Raw genomic sequence first — 17,877 nt, 5'->3', positions numbered from 1 at the left:
AGCTACTTTCCTCTGCTCTCACCGATGAGGCCTTCGGTACCTGGCTGGAGCAAGCGGACATCCTCACCTCCGCGCGATAAAACCCTCAGGATCTTCTTACCTGCTGTATATGCAAGGCTGCAGAGTAGCTGAATCAGTAACTGCTGGACTGGTCGGCACACTCTCTCACTGACTTTCCGGCTGAGAGATTGATTTTTTTAGACTTATCAGCACCCATCATCATTCTACCTAGAGGCTTTAGGACACCTGAGGAAAAGCCCTTATTTTCCTGACATATACTACAGTATATGCAGGTTTCAGGGAATGGTGATGATGCTGGAGTTTTGCCTGTGGGTGAAACTCGCTGACACATTTTACTGGGAAGTCCTCCGGATAATGGAGTCCACTGCATTATGTCCATGCTGGTTGTGGCCATATTTACTGAATGAATTAACCTTTACTCTGGATTCTGCTCTTAAATTTAAGTTACATGTTACGTTATAAGATGGTTGCCTGAACATTTAGTCAGTTATTTATTTTTTTAAGTTATTTGCACACCCTGCAGACGAAGTGGAATAGTAGCATTCATTTTGAGTTGTATTTCTGGTCTTTTGGATTTCTTTCCAGATGTAAATCCAATTTCCACTCTCCTTTTAGATCTGTTTTTGGTCACCACCAACCCCTGAGGAAAACATCTGTCTGTTTAGCTGCTAAATGCTTTGATATGTTCACCACCCAGTTGCTAACTGTGCTTGTCTGCCATCTGGTGCTGGCCAAGAAGCATAAAGTCTGTTGAGTTTTTGCTGAAAACGGCAAGCTGCTGGGAAATAGTTGATCACCCAAAACAGTAGAGTTGTTGACTGTAAAATCCAAACACTGAGATGAAAGATTCTAAATCGGGGGGATTTAGAATCTTTCATCTCAGTGTTTGGATTTGAGGAGAACTGCAGAGTCGGGAGAACATGTTCTGTTTGTAATAACAAACAACCCCTTTCACTTTTGGCCCATTGTTCATATCATAGGGTGTGCTGTAAATGCGGTATTCTGAATACAACAAGGTTTGTTCAGAATTGAAAACCCATTCTTTGGAAGTGGCGGTACACAGTAAGCAATCAACTTTACTGGGTCTTCTGTTATAATGGCAGACAGCTATCTTCTAGTCATGCCTCCATGTCATTTTTTGTGGTGGCTAAAACTACTTCTCTTTATTAAGCATATATTTTATTTCAAGTCACTAATAATCACAACTATAGTGACCAATGTTTGGGGTGAAACAGTAGAACGTATAAGGCAGACTGAGGGCTGGTAAGTTGTTACCTGGTTTTGTTTCTTAGACTTTATTCTCCAGACAAATGTCTTGTGAGCATTTTAGGGGCACAGTGTTACAGCCGAGACACTCCGAAGGACTAGATGTTTGTTTGAGTAGAGAAAAGAGAAAGTGTTAGGAAAAAGCAAGTAGTAGTGGAGATCATACACAAGTACATTCACCTTTCCTCTTGAAGCAATAGAAATGTCCCGTTCTTAGAAAAAAAGGAGAGAAGTTTGAATGAGATAAAGTACTGTAAGGGGGGGGGGATGCAGACACTTAGAATGAAGGGTTTTTGGGCTCACTGTAACTACGGTAATGAGGATATTATTTTCAGGTTCATTGGATGATTACAGATTATGATTTCTGAAGGACAAATGCAGTCACGTAATAATCAATATGACATTTAACACTGTACATCATAAAGAGAAAAAAATACTTTGAGGTTAATTTGAATTATTGTATATATGTATTATATATAAATGCTGATCAATACACATTTGTTTTTTTTGGGGGGGGGGGGGGGGGGGGGGGGGGGGGGGGGGGGGGGACAGGTAAGCCTATTTCTCACACTCAGACAGGGAACATATTCGAATATTGAGTTATCTTGTTTGCTTTACAAAAATCAGTCATCCATTACATTTTTATACGATGGACAAAAATACAGAGAAATTAAACATAGATTTGGAGTAGAAGGAAAGGAGATGCAGCAGATACGTGAATGAATGAATAAGCAACCAGAGATCATGAGATTCTCATCCATCTGGCCCTCTATGATCACCAGTTACTGAGTGACTCAGTGACATCCACAACACTAATGTGGTTTTCCCACCGGCCTGCTGGTAAGAAAGAGAACGTGAGAAGAGACCAGATAGAAGCACTTTCCCTTCTTGTCTCCAAGGGTGGAGAAGTAATGTAGAGGGAAAGTTAGTTGGAGAGGCAAAAGAGGAGAAAGAGGAGCAAGAGGAAATGGGGGATATCTAGTTGAGTCCAACCAAGAAAGGATTTTTAAGACCGATACGAATATTTGGTTATTTAAAAACCCGATATGCCAATATATCGGCCGATATAAAAATAAATACAGAAACTTGTACAAAACATTTCCCTAACATTAGTTATTTGTAGTTAGTTTTGAGTTCTCACTATAATATAATATTATTTGTGATAATATATTATAATAACGGAACAGAGGAACATTAAAATATATTAAAGGTCTGATAAATAAAATGTATAAAAATACAAAATTAAGATATGAAACTTAAAGTCCTTTGAACAGTGATGTCATAGAGCGCCCTCTGGTGGGCAAACTATGCAATGCCAATGCTATTTTTAAACATTAATTTATCAGAATCATTTATTTGTCATTATAAATGATTCTGATGAAAGAATCTTATTTAAAAAAATCGGTCATTATAAATTTCGATACCGATATATCGGTAAATGCCTAATATTGGGCTCTAATATCTAGATGATTTTATGACTTTGCTTTGTTTTTCCCCTCAGTGACCCTTGAGGCTGCAGTTCACAATCTTCGGGGCATAAACAAACCTCTTCCTTTCATTGTCTTGACAACCCGTCTTGCATTTGTCTTAGAGTTTGAAATTCTTTTTTTTTTAATCATCTTTATCTCTTCTTGAACCATGACAAGATTCAAAAGGTAGAATGAATCACAGATCAAAGCTTTCATCCTCTTTTCTCGGGTTTGTCCATTTCAAAGGTAGGCTTAATGTTTTTTTTGCTCAACGCATCATAGTGCCTGATAATATTATATATTATATATCTTTACATTGAAATGGGAAGCCATATCCTCTCTCATCGACTTCTATAGCCTTCTTGCCTGAACCGACAGACCAAGGAGAGCACTTTCTCCCCTCTGCCTCAGCTCATACGTTCTTCTTCTCATGCTAATTCACACGCACTGTGGTGGTCCATGATGGCTTTTGACCTGCTGTGACCCATGCAAAACACAACTGACTCCCTTCTGTCTGGTATAAAAAAGTGGAAGCATCATCAGCACGGAGGAACATTTGCATGATTTGTTATGATGCTGCCATCATGCTGCTACTTGACTTGCTAAAAGGAAACATTAATTCTCGCTGAATTACTTGAGTAAATAACATGCCGCCTCTATTGCTGTCCAGTGTCTGGTAATTTGTGCACAGAAATGCATCATTCATCACACCGACGCGCTATAACACGCTGTGGGTATTTATTGACCGCAGTTTGCTGCCAAGAACAGAACTGCAGCCTTTAATAACTAATCACTCTCAGTGTGCCAAGGAGATTTTAGACTGAGCGGTCTTTCATTGAAAACTTTTCCTAACTGCAGCCGATGCTGCTGAACCCCCAAAAATGAAGTGATACCTGGCTGCTATTGCTGTTGCTAGAAAAAATAAACAAATAAACAGAGAGTGATGTTGAGGATGAGTGAGTTTTTTTTTTCCTTTTTAAAGGATACTTTATTTGATTAGTCATACATAAACAATATACCAGAATTGACTGTTAAGCCCAGTACCCCTTTAACACTGATGCTACGCCAGGCTTTACTTTTGACAACAACGGTGGCAGATTTATTTCTCAAACTTCATTTAGATTTTTGAAACAGTTTGTCCTCCTTGTCACACAGTGGCAGGTTTTCGAGTTCTAGACAACAACTGCTGAAATGACAGCTGCTGGTAATGAAGTGCATCCTAGCTTTTGAAGTAACATTAAGTTAGAAGTTAACTAGGTAGTGTTGTATTTTAAAAAGTTAAAACAATGTTCTGTAAACAATGTATTTCTGTTTTATGTATAGGCGTACTCTGCAGCCAGATTGATTCAGTACTGATCTAGCCTTAATTAGCATTCCACTGCTTAACATCAACCCAACCTTCTAAAAGATGATCAGGTCACGTCTGGCATTTACCATATGGAAAGAAAACGTCCCACAGGAAAGGTAACTGCTACCCCTGCTGTGTTGAGTCTAAGGAACAATAGAAATGTTTATCACTGTAAGAATGAATAGATTTGACCCTCACATGATAGCTCCTGATCTCTGTCCGGGAGGAACCCCCAACGTGCATGTTAGAGGTGTGACCTATGCTTTTCTCAGGCAGCCAAGACAGCCACTGAGATGCGGCTCAACATTTTACCATGCCAACGACGGACCAATGAGAATGGGTTTAAATACACCAGGGAAAAAGGGTCACCCCGAGGTGCAGGGAATATATGTGTTTGTTTTAGAAATGTTCAGGGCTGTTTGATATGTCTCTGACGAGGGAACACATCAAGCAGACCACTGTCAGCTGCAGTGTTGTTTTGTTTCTGTGTGTTATTGTCTTTGTCATATAACTTTCATCATGCTGTTTCATGAAACCTTTTCTCAATTCTACATTGATACCCTAGCCTCTCTTTGTCCTCATCAAATCAAAGAACACGTTCTACATTTTATAATCCATCACTTACACCTTTGCTCAATTATTTTTTGGTTTGAGAAAAGCTAAATAATAAGATGCAACCTTTCAAACTGTTTATATGCACAATATCACACTTTATCACTCAAATAAAACTTAATTTAAAACGCGCTCGTAAAATACACTTTTTGATAAAGTTTATTTTCCTTTGAGTCTTTGAAAGACAGGGAATCACTATATGGAGCCCAGTATGGGAGATTTTCTTCCTGTTGTCAATCTGGCACCAACTAAAATCTAATGACTCAGAAGATATGAAAGATGGAGAAAACTCACTACATACTGTATGGCTCTTCCTTCTAAACCTAGACAGATGGATCAAGGCATGAATCAAATTATACGGGCACCACAGAAGCCCAAGTAATATTATTATGCACAGCAGGATGTGTTTGATATTCATGGTGGTGTTTGTTTTTGTGAGCCTGTCCATTCTATCATGAGGTCATGATCTTGAGAGCGTAAAAGACAGAGAGGAATCATTTGTCTTTTTTTTTCATGGGACAATGTGACCTCTGAAGACAATACACCTTCAAACTGGTTTCCCCTTTCACTTCTTTTGCTCTGTTTTTCTTTTTCCTCACTCACTGTCTTTTCCCTCATATTTCTTCCACTCTCATTCTGTCCCTTCACACTTTGATAAGATGTACCACAACACATCATACCTTCCCCCAGAGGCTTCTGTAACTGACCTTGCTACACAGTCACCATGGCTGCTATATTCACTGCAGTCTCCCAAGACTTAAGTCGGCACTTTATACCAGATATTATTGTTTTTCTCAAGGCCTGTGTTTACTGCTTTTAGGTTAACCTTTGGGAAATACTAAGTTTCTTACTAGATTGACAAATTGACTTCACTAGCTGCTTTGTTGACTGGCCCCAAATACACATATTGAAGTTGCGTAGGAAGACTATTACAGAGTCCAAATGTATACTCCTTACAGCTCTGGCTTGCTGTCCACTAACTTCTGAAAGGAAAGGCTGTACTAAGGCACTAACTTTTAATGTGTGCTGTTTGATGTTGGAGAGATAGTGTACAGTCAGCTTCCAAAACTCTTTTCTTGGCCAATTAGACCTTTTTCACATTTACATTTAGGAGAGTCATGCTTTGAGTTTTCTAAGGTCAACTCCATAGAAGAGTTGGTGTGCTCCAACTAATGAAATCCTGGTTTGTGTTGTACCAGTGTGGTTTCCTAAATTTAAATTTGGAAAACGGAATGTGCTGACCCTGGCTTAAGCAGCAAGTAGGGTACAAAACATACCTTTCCAGCAGTGAAAATATTACTGCGAAACAACTGCAGAAATTGTGCACAAGCTGTTTAAAGATGCAGCTAAATCTAATAAAATTAACATATAAGCAGCTTTCTCACAGCTCCCGCGTCTCTACCTGCTGCTGCGTAACAGCTAAGATGGATTCAGGATAGTCCGTGCCACTGTTGCCCTGTTTAAGCATTTCCCCCTGCTCCTGCTGATATGTGGCAGGGGGCGGCAGTAGCTCAGTCAGTAGGGAGTTGGGTTGGGTACTGGTGGGTTGCGGTTCAATCCCTGTATGGACCAAAGTATGGTGGTGGACTGGTAGCTGGAGAGATGCCAGTTCACCTCTTGGGCACTGCCAAGGTGCTCTTGAGCAAGGCACCAAACCCCGAACTGCTTGGGGTGCCCTTCCATGGGCAGCCCACTCACTCTGACATCTCTCCATTTAGTGCATGTATAGGTACTGAGCGTATACTGTGTGTATAATTCAGGCCTGTGTTTAATAACAACAGAGTGTAAATTGTGTACTAGTAAAGTTATTATTATGTACAGTAACACACAACATGCCGGCCAGATAGAGCCAACCATCAAAATGTACAGCTGTCTCGCACTAAATAGAAGCAGGAAAAGAGAATCAGGAAGATGGTCTGTGCACACCTACACATAGGTTCTAATTAGCCAAAATAAGTGAGAACACCTGTGCATGAGGTTGTGGGCGTGCCACCGGTGAGTAGGGGTGTTCATTCTATCAATCTCATAGAATGACTAATTGACATCTAGGAGGGCAGGTGCATGTAATTAAGTGCAATTAACTTGCATGGATGAAAACCAGCTTCCCTTTTGTTGCCAGCTTTGAATAATAGGGCTGCTGCAGAATTTGCTCAAAACTAAAATGAAGTGACCATTCACTGTAATATAGGTGGTACCTTTTTGGTCTGTATCACTATTTAAATATAAATATATGGTGTTATTATGGCCACTTGTCGGTTTAAACAATTCATGTAAATGTTTTGCGCTGTGTTAGTGTTACTAAAAACCAGGGAAAGTCATTGTAAATGTCCTTTTAATGGGAAGCTCTCTGAGTTAGTTAGGCAGCCCGTTGCGTCATTTAAAAACATTTCATTACCTTGTCCTTTGTTCCTACTGGCTGGGTGCCGGCAGTAAGACTGAGAGGAAACTGGGACGCTTTCTTGTTTTCCTCCTGTCGCTTGTGGTTTGCCATTTGTCTGAGGGTTACTTTCAAGGATTTGTGGTTGTCTTTAGTTTCTGTGTTTAGTGTCAGGCCCTCCACAGCTGTTTCAACTGTCCTTGAGGGAATAGACGGGTGGCTATTTATGTTTGTCTACCTGCCAAATAGAGTTCACTGAACTCACAGGGGAAGAAAAAAGTACTTTGCTGAACCACCACATTGTTAGGCTTCCGTTTGTGTGGTATCATGGGCTTTGTATTTTCTTCTCACAGGTATATACTGACTAGTCAATTCTGCTTTTACTGGGAGCAAGCCTGTTATTTTCCCCTCAGCAGATTTTAAGTTGTGTTATGACATTTAGAAGTCCGCCAGTATGTAATGTACGGCCTTTCCTACAAATGAGTTGTTGTTTTTTTTATATGCAAATGCCAAGCTCAATGTGGATTCAATAATTTTGTCAACTACATTGGACTACCATATTAGATGCATAAACATTTCATGTATTGTCTGCTTTCTATTAGGTTGTACTCTCAAATACATTTATTTCTAAATCTAATTGCCTTTTCTAGGCACAATTAATTTCAACTTAAACTTTAGAAGGCTAGCAATGTCCCTGCTGCCTTGACCCACATCCTGCGTGTTGTGAAATTAGCTCTTTCCTGTCTCGTAAATCATAGAAGAATATTGAGGTGCAGTGAGGTTGATGAATGGCTTTAGCCTTCTATTGTTCCTGTTCTGCTGAACTCATACACACACATGCATGATTGTCTCCACACACACACACACACACACACACACACACACACACACTGCAGATACTGATAGAGTCACACTGATAACGCATGCTCATACACATACACACCACACCCCTTTACACACAACTCTGTGGGGATGATGTTTCTTGCTAGATAAAGCCTAAGACACACACCCAAACTGCATTGAACTGCTGCACAATATTTTCATAAAAAATGCTCGTGTAAATCTGGTTTCTACCGCTGTAACATCCAATACCTAACTGCAGAACATCTTAATGCCTCTATTTATCATTTTCATTGAATAGGGAATATAGACTTTCAGAAATAGCACAGTATTGGTTAGATGCAAAAGTGAAATATGAGATGACATGATTAGACTGTTACTAATTAAAAAAAATTGCATAAGCAAAACAAGATTTTAGCAATGCTAGCAGCACCATGGCTCGGTCGGTCAGACAATCTACCACCCATTTGTCGGATGGACTGCAATGAGATGTGTTGCAGGCACTTATGTCCCCCAAGGATCAATTGCTTTAGTGAGCCCCTCTACAGATTTACAGAGCCGCTAGAATGTCTGTAGTCTCTTAGTCTTGTGCATCTTGTGCGTCTTCTGCTTGTTTAAAGGAGCTGGACTCCATATTCAGAACATCAATATAGTATCAACCAAATTTTGCTATGTAAAGATAGTGGAGTAGTAGCGTCCTGAGCAGACAACAATGTCACATTCCCTCTGTGTTGTAATCCGAGATTCTCTGTTTGTTTCTGGTCACTTTTTTCAGTATTTCAAGTTAAGCCCCTTTTTTAAAGAACATTTGACTTCCAGTCAACAGGCTGGCAATTTGTAGGCTGAGCATAGTTAATGCTTCAGAGAATTGTCTGATTTGGCAAAGAACAGTTAAGATCTGAGCCCAAATATCCTGTTTTCTGTTTATCTGTAAGCACAGTTCATCAGATGCCAGATGTGTGCTGTACGGATGATTCTGCAGTAGGACCAGGCAAGATAAAAGGTTTAAGATGAATGAAACATGGCTGCTTTGGTATTAATCATGGTTGTGGTTAACAACTTATCACAGCCCATTAAAGGTTTTCATCACTCCTGTCTGTTGGAATTGAATTCTTTTGAGACCGCGGCTTTGGGGGATTTAAGATACCATGCAATCAGTACTTTATACCAGAAGAGTTCTGAGGGCATTAGACAGCTATGTCAGCTATCGCAGTTTCTTGTTAATGGGATTTATTTCATGTGACCAGTGATGAGATGGTGACTTTTGCCCTATTATGTTTAAGTGATGGAAAGGCCACAATCATGTATTTCCACAATGATCTATTGCATTATTTTTTATCACATCCAAATGGGACAGCCAGAACACATGAGACTGATCACAGACCTGTATTATTATAACAGCGCTCGGCCATTGTATCTTCTGTCTGAGAAATAGTTCGGTGCACAAAAATCCTCTGAAAAACAAATGCTCAGCAGGCATTTAAATTCATTTCAACCGCTACTGTTCAATGAACATGTTTCTACACAATGTTTCTGCCGTTTCTATAACCTTGACTCACCCGATTCGTATAGAACAAATATGGATGGTAACAAAGTATACAAATTTGTAACGGCACTAAATTACAAAAGTAATTATCTGCTTTAGACTTAAAATAACCTGAGTTTGGATCAATGCGAAAATACAACCCTGAAGTTAAGACATATTTTCACGGTGACTAGTTGCCATATATAACTTTCCATCATCAGCCCATACTGGATGTATGGTAGGTACAACCAACCAATATCATGTTGCCAAACCTTATGCCAGAGAGGGCTGAGAGTATCCAGGTGTTTGTTTAGTGGTATCAAAGTATGGTACCACTGGTTAGTGACATCCATACAATTTACAAGTTATCTCATATGTCTAAAGCATTACAGATATTAGTGTCATATAACAGCTGAGAACAATTCAGCACCAGCTGTTTCGGTGAGAAAAGTGATGTGGTTGATGCAGCAGTACACTGACAGTGTTGACTCATAGATACAGTAAGCGCAGGAGGATCATTACAGGCCTTTAATTAAATCCTAGAACAACCCATGAATGAGCAATGCGGGGAAATTAATGAGCTCTGGTACCTAATTTGCAAAGCCCTTTGTGGGCAAGATCTTCAATTCTGCCAGTTTCTTCCTGTCTTGTAGTTTGATAGCTTATGAATGCTTTTGTAGCTGAGAGGATTTTCCAAAACCTGTGAAATGAGATAAAACCTTTTCAATAATGGTAATGGTCAAAATTGGAAAGCGACAGCATTTCATTATGCACAAGGTGCTGCAGAGGCTGGAGGAAATGATAAATCTGTATGAGCACTGGTGAGGAATTTACATTATAGTGCGTTTCTGTGAATGTGCCGGCCGTATTTGTCCTCTCTTGTTGATGAAAGGGCTGTCGTTGAGGTAAACGGTTGTCCGTTGTTGTATCAGCAACATGAGACGGGGGTTGAACTGAAGACTGCAGCATGAAGCGTGCAATATGACACCGAGTCTTGAAAGGAAATAAGGAGATGGAAATGGGTTGGGACAGGATGAAGGCACATTGGCACATGGGTTTGTTTTTGTTCTCTGCATTTTTTTGATGGTACAGCCTGAGTTTTAATCTTATGAAGTGGATCATTTTCTGCCAGTTTTCAATGTTAATGTGTCCACAAAGTGATGTGCAAGCAATGTGACAATGTATTCAAGATATGGGGAAAAAACACAAGCTTTTTAAATAGCGGGGCATTTCCCTGAGTCAATGCTTGGCAGACATAGCTCTCCTCGCAGAAGTTGGCATTATCACTTGTAGCAAACTCAGTTGGAATAGTGCATTGGGGATAGCAAGTGTCTGTGTCAGAATGCATGATTGTGTGTCTGGCTGGAGTAGAAGTGGAGACAGATTGTGTAAGGCAAAATCTGCCGCCACCTGGTTTGCCCTGCAGTGGTGCACTAACACCTGTAACTGATGGAACAGACGTCATTATGTGGACTAACATTTCTACTGACCTAAAACAAATCCAATTTCTTTCCTGTCTTTAACCTTAATAGCACAGTAATTATTTCTTGTTTTATAGTAGGTCCTTTTGTCACAGTGCTGTTTTCTTAATGTGGCATATCCAGCATGACACTTCACATCATAGACGGATGTTACAGCTCATTAACTTAATTTTTCCATTATAAACTTCACAGTGTAGACAAAGTAATCATTTTATTTTCATCCATGGTGTGTTGGATGATGGTATTACTTTAAATCTGTTGAGATGATGGCAGAAAACAAAATCCTCTCACATCTTTGATCTCTTCCTCCCTTTCGCGGTGTCTGTCACCCCACACACAAATAACGTCTGATGTCATTTTTTTCCTATCCACATCTCGTTCAGGCGATGTGGCAACGAAGAAGGAGCTCTTTGCGCTCTGTCCAACTACCTTTTATCTCCTCTGACACATTGCCAAAATATTCTCCTCTCTCCCCTCTTCCTACTTTTTAAGGTCCTGACTTTAAGGCTTTGCCATTTAAGAACTGTGTGACATTTATCCTGACTTTTCCCCTCTATAGAAAAACAGGCCATTGGAGATAATGATGCTTTATAATACATTTTTTTCTTCTCTTCTTTTTCAGGGCAGCTGGAAGTGGCACCGCCTACTGCAGCAGAGTTAAGATATGGTAAGGAGTCAGGTGTTTTGTAATCTTGGTGGATCTTTGGAAAGACTCTTTGTGTTTCTAGGTGTATTTTACCCCCTTTTGGTGTTGTAGAGGGATGGTTAAAGAAATACATGGAATTAAAAAATGCTTATTATCTTATTACACAAATTCCTGGATTGCCATTTTTCATTTAACTGTCAATCAACCAGTAAGGATTAGTGAAGATCAGTCTTTATTAACGTTAATGAGCAGGTTGTTGTGGTTTATTGTTGATACATTGACTCCACGGTCTCTCCAAAGGAAAGGAAAAACATACTGTATATGAACCTGGCTTATAGGCTTATATGTTTTCCATGAAGAGAAATGCCACTAGCTATTGCTTCAGATGTCCCTGACAAATGGGTACCCAATAATATCAGTTTAATCTTAATATAAGGTGCAAAACAAAGTTTTTGGATACAGAGGAAGATGAGACAAGAGGCATGAATTCAAAATGTATAGTCATGTCCCTTTATCATACAAAGCCCACAGTGTTTTGCTACTCCGGCTTGCTGAGCCATGTGATTGGGAGTCCATCACTCTTTAAATCACAGTTAAAAGAGCACAACACATACAAATTCTGTTAAAGAAAAGCAAGAAAACAAACACATGTTTACTGATTCATGTTTATGGTTTATTAGATAAAATCCCCATTTGCTTCCATTGATAGTCTTCCTGCAGTCCATGAACACTGATAAATGATTTAATGATGAGTGAATAAAAGAAGAAACACAAATTAACATGAAGAATGTAAAATGCAGAAAAAGAAACAACCATGCTGCCAAAATAAGCTGGTGTGAGTCAGTAATAAATTCCAATTAAAATGTGCATTGCAGATCGTCTCTCATCACTTATGGAAGGTCATGCACTCACACATATGTAATCCACCTGCACACACTCAACTTAAAGCTCATGCAGGCATACTTCACTCTGCGCTGCTCAGTTACTGACATGACCTCAGATTTCTCTCCTCTCTTTCTGCCGAGGGGTTGGAAAGCCTGCTGATTTGTCCTTCATATCAAGTCTTTGTTTGTGTATGCTGTGAGAAAGACAAAGATCTTTGACTATAGGCAAAAACAGGGACATCGTGTGAGAATTGTCCTCTCGTCTCAGTGTTTCTGTTTTGCTGAAATGCAGTTTTTCTTGCTTTGGCTCAACACTAAAGATAACACAGCTGAGATCAACTTTGAAAAGAAACATCCACTCGGTTACTAGAGCAACAGCGTCCAACACAGCACATACTGTAAATGTTTTCCTCATGACAGCAAAGTCTTTGTGTTGTGTGTATTGTTGCCTTGCTTTTCTCCAAATGAGAGTTTCACTTTGCTGACTTCTGTGGATAAAGAGCCTTTTTTATTGTTAAAACACACCCATTCAACATTTAAGTCGTATCACTCCAACCTATGAATTCAGAAAATAAGCTTGATAACTGATTCAATGGTGAAATTCTTTTGTTAAGCTCGTTTGTAAAGTGTCTTCCTTTTTGCTGACTAAACTGAGTGGAAATTCCATTTAGAGCTGAAGTTTGCCAATCAAAATGCCTCAAACCTGGTTCTCATTTGTTTTTTTTTGGTTATTTTAAAGTTGATTTTGTTTGAAAATGAACAATTTTAAAACCTATGTTGATATATAAAAGAAGTTTGAGTCTTCTGAGGTTTGAGTAGTGCCTCTAAAACAGCTTTTAGATTTCTCTCTATTGGTCATTGAATTTTTAAATAGGCTTAGGTAAGTTTGATGTGGTACAAATTTTAGAATTAGAATGGAGCTAAGAGAGCAGACCTCTACCAAGGCCTCTATGCAGAGTAGGACAGAACAGCTACAGTTTATACGACATAAGAAAGGTTTGGCCTGATTGGGGCACTAAGGTAAAGATCAGTTAACTAAATGTAATAAATTACTTAAAAACTTTCCCCAACATCTTTACAGTTAGTCATGTTATTCAGAGAACAACAAAAAGTGCAGTAATTGGAACTTCTATAGCCAGAGGAGTCCAAACAATTGATTCTACACGTCTCGGCACCAAGAGATGGAGTGCTCTTTGAAATCCAATTCAAGTTGCCCCTGGTGTAGCATGAAAATAAAGTCTGTGTTTGACATATAAAAGAGTCTGTGTTTTATGTACTTAAACAGCGAGATTTCAAATTCCCCATTTGTACTGAAGGAGAGCTGCAGTAGAACGAGAGCTTGAGGAAACAAATGACTGTGTTTATGCTTTAGGCAAACGCTGTTCTGCAGATCACTTACCTGAACGACACTGAACTTCAGCTAGAATATACTAAACCTTGCTGGGGAGATTGGTGACATTTAAAATTCACTTTCACAGCACCAATAATATGTCAGACTGTATACAATATCTCATTATATGCAAACTGTACCACACAAAGTCTATGTATGCATGTACAGGAACAAATACTTTACCCTATGTACAAATATTAACATTCTGAAGTGCCATTTTGGTCAGAAAAATGGAGCTACTTGATATTTATGACATTCATATTTATGACACTATTTCCATGGAACAATAATATTTAACCTTTGAGTTTTTCTTGATTTCCAAAGCTAAAACCCATTCAAGACTTTAGGAAAATACTTTGTTTTGCTGCTGGTCTATGAGATAATGTCATTGATTATGCTACAGAAACGAGGTACCAACCAACTTATGGTATTTTTGAAGATAATACTGTTACAAACACTAAGCTACCAAAGGCTAGCCTCGCCGGTAACATTATTCCCCCTTCCACTTTACCCTGCGTGATGCTTTTACCGTGAGAATGAGACATAAACTGGCCTGGGTGAGTGTATACGTTCCTACCTAAGCGGGATCATGCTGTGTTAAACTGACTCACCCAGCCGCTGTTTTAACTTCCATTCTGGAGGCGGGCCTGCTGGCGTCAGTCTCTCCGTCAGCCGTCGGGTGGCCGCCGTTCTGCAGTCACTGCTCCGCGTCCTCTCCTACGTCTGCGTCTGGATTCAGTGAGACCGATCTCTGTGTTGTGTAACTCAGGTTTTAAAAGGTGTCTTTACAAAAGTGGTGCTGTGGGAAACAACACAACTGTTGGTAGCGTCTGGTGTGCAGCTGTCAGCATGTTGCTTCCGTGATTGTCTCCTGCCAGAAACAATATCCACCTGAATCTCCATCTCCACAACTACCGCTTCGGCCTGGGCAAAACCAGCATCACACAAACGCAGACTAAAACGTAATAATACATTTTCTGTCCCATGTTGTATCAAGAATATGGAATAAACTCAAAATCTGGCCACTTAGATCATCTGCGGCTGTTATTGTAATATCCATCCCCATTTCAATGCGTCACAGCAACGTAACGTTATCAGGACTAAGTGGGTAAAGGCAAGTAATAGAAGAGTTACAACAGTCCGGTAAGTCCAGAAAATGACTTAACTTCACTGTAATGCAGCCTTAAAGCGATACTACTATATTCAAAATCTAAGGCTATATCTAGTCTCATATCCCGATATTGATAGACTAACGAAATGTTGCCCAGCTCTACGTTAACCTGCATGAATAAATAACTGGAGTCATTGTCCAGTTTACTCCAAGCATCTCCCAACATCAGCTTATCGTTTTTCTTTTTAGCACAGAAATGCTTTGTGTCTCGTGAAATAATGTTCTTGTATATTCTTTGTGTTCATTCTGGTAAAGTTCAGCTCTGCAAGGTTCAATTATGTCTCATGGGTTGTTACTTGTTAATGTTGACATAAACACAATCTGCATGATTTGTGTTTGTTGCTGATTTATTGTTTGTTTTTGTCATTTTACAGTTCTACTGCATAATGCAATCCCATTCGTTGGATTTGGATTCCTGGACAACTGCATCATGATCGTTGCTGTAAGTCTGTCAGCTCCATGCAGTGCCGTGCTCCCTGCAGCTCAGTGGGTGTAAAGATTTACTCAGTGTGAGGGGTTTGATTCCCAACAAACGTGTGTGTGTGTGTGTGTGTGTGTGTGTGTGTTGAGAGAGAGAGAGATGTATATTTTTGTATATATATATGTTATTGTTTGGCAATATGTCTCCTCTGTTTCTCAGTCCTTTTTTTTTTTTTACATCCGATTTGTCTTTGTTATAATAATGAAATCCAAACCCTATTTAACAGTCTGATACTGCTCTTAAAAAGGAATTTTTCAACTCAATTCAAAGTGTGCTTTCACAGCAAAGATATTTTAAAAGAGAGATTATTCATTCCTATGCTGGAAGCTCTGAAGATGGAAAGACACAGTGAAGGAATATATTATAGGAATATATAACGAGAAAAAATGAATTGGACATAATGAAATGTCATAACTATACCCCAAAACAAATATACTTTAACAAAAAGGAAGACAAACAGTATCAGACTGCTCTACTTCTAAAGCAGTTTGATACTGCTCTAAAAATGAAGAATAACGTTGTTGTTTTTTCAAGTTAATTCAAAGTGTGCTTTTACAGCAGGGTTTTTTAAAAATATACTTTAACAAAAAGGAAGACAAGTGAGTGTAAACTTCTTTCAGTCCAGACTGTGAGAGAAACTAATGTATTTCCATTTTGTATGGGATCAGACCACTAAAACCAGGTAGCCATAAACTGGAAGCTTCTGATATCTGAAAAAGCATTTAAAGTTAGGCTTTGACTGAAAGCCATTGGGCATTTTGGCAATGTTATGTGATTTAAAGTTAAACATCTTGCTATAGCATTTTCGATAAGACCAGAGGAGAGGAGAGACACCTATTGTATAGTCTATGTGATGAGACATTACACAGAGTTCATTACTAAAGATTAAAAACAGAGGTCTTTATAACAAGGCACCTCAGTTAAATAAGTCATTCTATATTTCTCTCTGAACATCATTGAGAATGACATTTAAATCATAGCCCGTACATTAGCCTTCACTGATTTGAATCGTTTGTATTGTATTACGAGGGAATTGAAAGCTTTCCCGTCTTACAAATTAACGTGTGTGTGTGTGTGTGTGTGTGTGTGTGTGTGTGTTTGTTACAGGGCACACACATTGAATTATCCATTGGCGTGGTCCTTGGCATTTCAACAATGGCTGGTAAGATAATCTCATATTCCTAATGTAAGTTACAAGGACGCAGTGTATTTTCATTATTTTGTTGTTATTGGTACCGTAGCTTTTGAAATCTTCCCTGATTTGTATCTTGTCTGATTTCGTATTGTAATGAGGTATGACTGGTATATATAAATTGTGTGTATGTTTTTAAGAACATTCACTTGATCTCCCTGATGGCTTTCCATCTGTTAAAATTATGTTTGTCATACACAATCAGTCACATTAAATTCATTATCTAATTGTTCGGGTAACAGCTACGTTTGAGAAAAAAACCTATTACCTCAGACTTAGTTTAGGTTCAGATATACAATTTTCTTGCCCAGACTTCAAGTCACACTCATGGTCTACTTCTTAATTAGAGTGATGGTATGCCATGTCATAGTGGACTCCCAACTCTTTCAAACAAAAATAGAAGGAGGCATTTTCAATTTCGGTGTTGATAGAATGTCCAGTGTCATAATGAAGCTTTAATGATAAAGTCTCAATTTGAAGCCTGTTGTGACACTAATCCAAAAAAAGAGTGTGATAACATAGTGACACTGCCTGGCCTAAATAATGAGGGTTACAAATTTAAATTACACTGTTCACGAGCAGAGTGAATGAATGCAGTCATATCCACTTAGCTTGAAGAGGTCCATTTGCATTTTAATGTTATCACTTGTTCCTGTTCAGTGTATATGACTTTAAGGGAAGAGCACAATGATTTTAGTTAAGCAGGAGGACTGACCCTATTTACAAATGTAATAGTGGTAAAGGCTTTGGAGTTTAAGCATTTGGTACTGGTTCCTGAACAATAAAAATAAATTACAACATGACACCACAAATCTTTTTATTTACTTCTCCTAATATGTGAGCCCCGTCTCTGTGTGTAACTTAGAGTTTTTTCTGCATGTCTCTACAACACAAAACATTAGACAGCTAATCAGCAGCATTATTAGATCTTGGTAGAAATATGCTGCATGCTTATTGGCTCACTGACGCTGATGAGATTTACTCCTTAGGTATTGAAATTAGATATTAAAGTACAAGGCTTTTTTGATACTTAATACTAAGAAGGCAATTAGCTCTCTGCCTAACAGTTATTGATTATTATTGATTTCAGTACCCAGCCCCTAGCAATAGATCTTTTAGGGTTATACCACAGAGAAAGAGTTATCAGGTTGCAAACTCAAAAAAGAAGAAGATT

The 17,877-nt window shown here is 38.9% G+C and overlaps 2 protein-coding genes across 2 annotated transcripts in view; one reads left to right on the top strand and one right to left on the bottom strand.

Annotated features, from left to right (window-relative positions):
* LOC117945744 (transmembrane protein 65-like) overlaps positions 1-17,877 on the top strand; it is a 31,259-nt gene that overhangs the window by 3,755 nt on the left and 9,627 nt on the right. Inside the window, exons 3-5 of the mRNA XM_034873442.1 lie at positions 11,562-11,606; positions 15,405-15,472; positions 16,619-16,673. Of these exons, the coding sequence (XP_034729333.1) occupies positions 11,562-11,606; positions 15,405-15,472; positions 16,619-16,673 (168 nt within the window). The remainder of the gene's footprint in view (positions 1-11,561; positions 11,607-15,404; positions 15,473-16,618; positions 16,674-17,877) is intronic.
* The window catches only part of mboat1 (membrane bound O-acyltransferase domain containing 1), a 38,660-nt gene continuing 28,737 nt past the window's right edge, over positions 7,955-17,877 (bottom strand). The window contains exons 15-16 of the transcript XR_004656878.1: positions 13,410-13,417; positions 7,955-7,983 (exon numbers count right to left, since the gene is read on the bottom strand). The gene's annotated coding sequence lies outside the window, so the exon portion shown is untranslated. The remainder of the gene's footprint in view (positions 7,984-13,409; positions 13,418-17,877) is intronic.

Source organism: Etheostoma cragini, chromosome 6 (genome assembly GCF_013103735.1).
Source record: "Etheostoma cragini isolate CJK2018 chromosome 6, CSU_Ecrag_1.0, whole genome shotgun sequence".
Lineage (NCBI taxonomy): Eukaryota > Metazoa > Chordata > Actinopteri > Perciformes > Percidae > Etheostoma > Etheostoma cragini.
The sequence above is the reverse complement of the archived record's forward strand: the minus strand, read 5'-3'. Positions and strand labels throughout refer to the sequence as shown.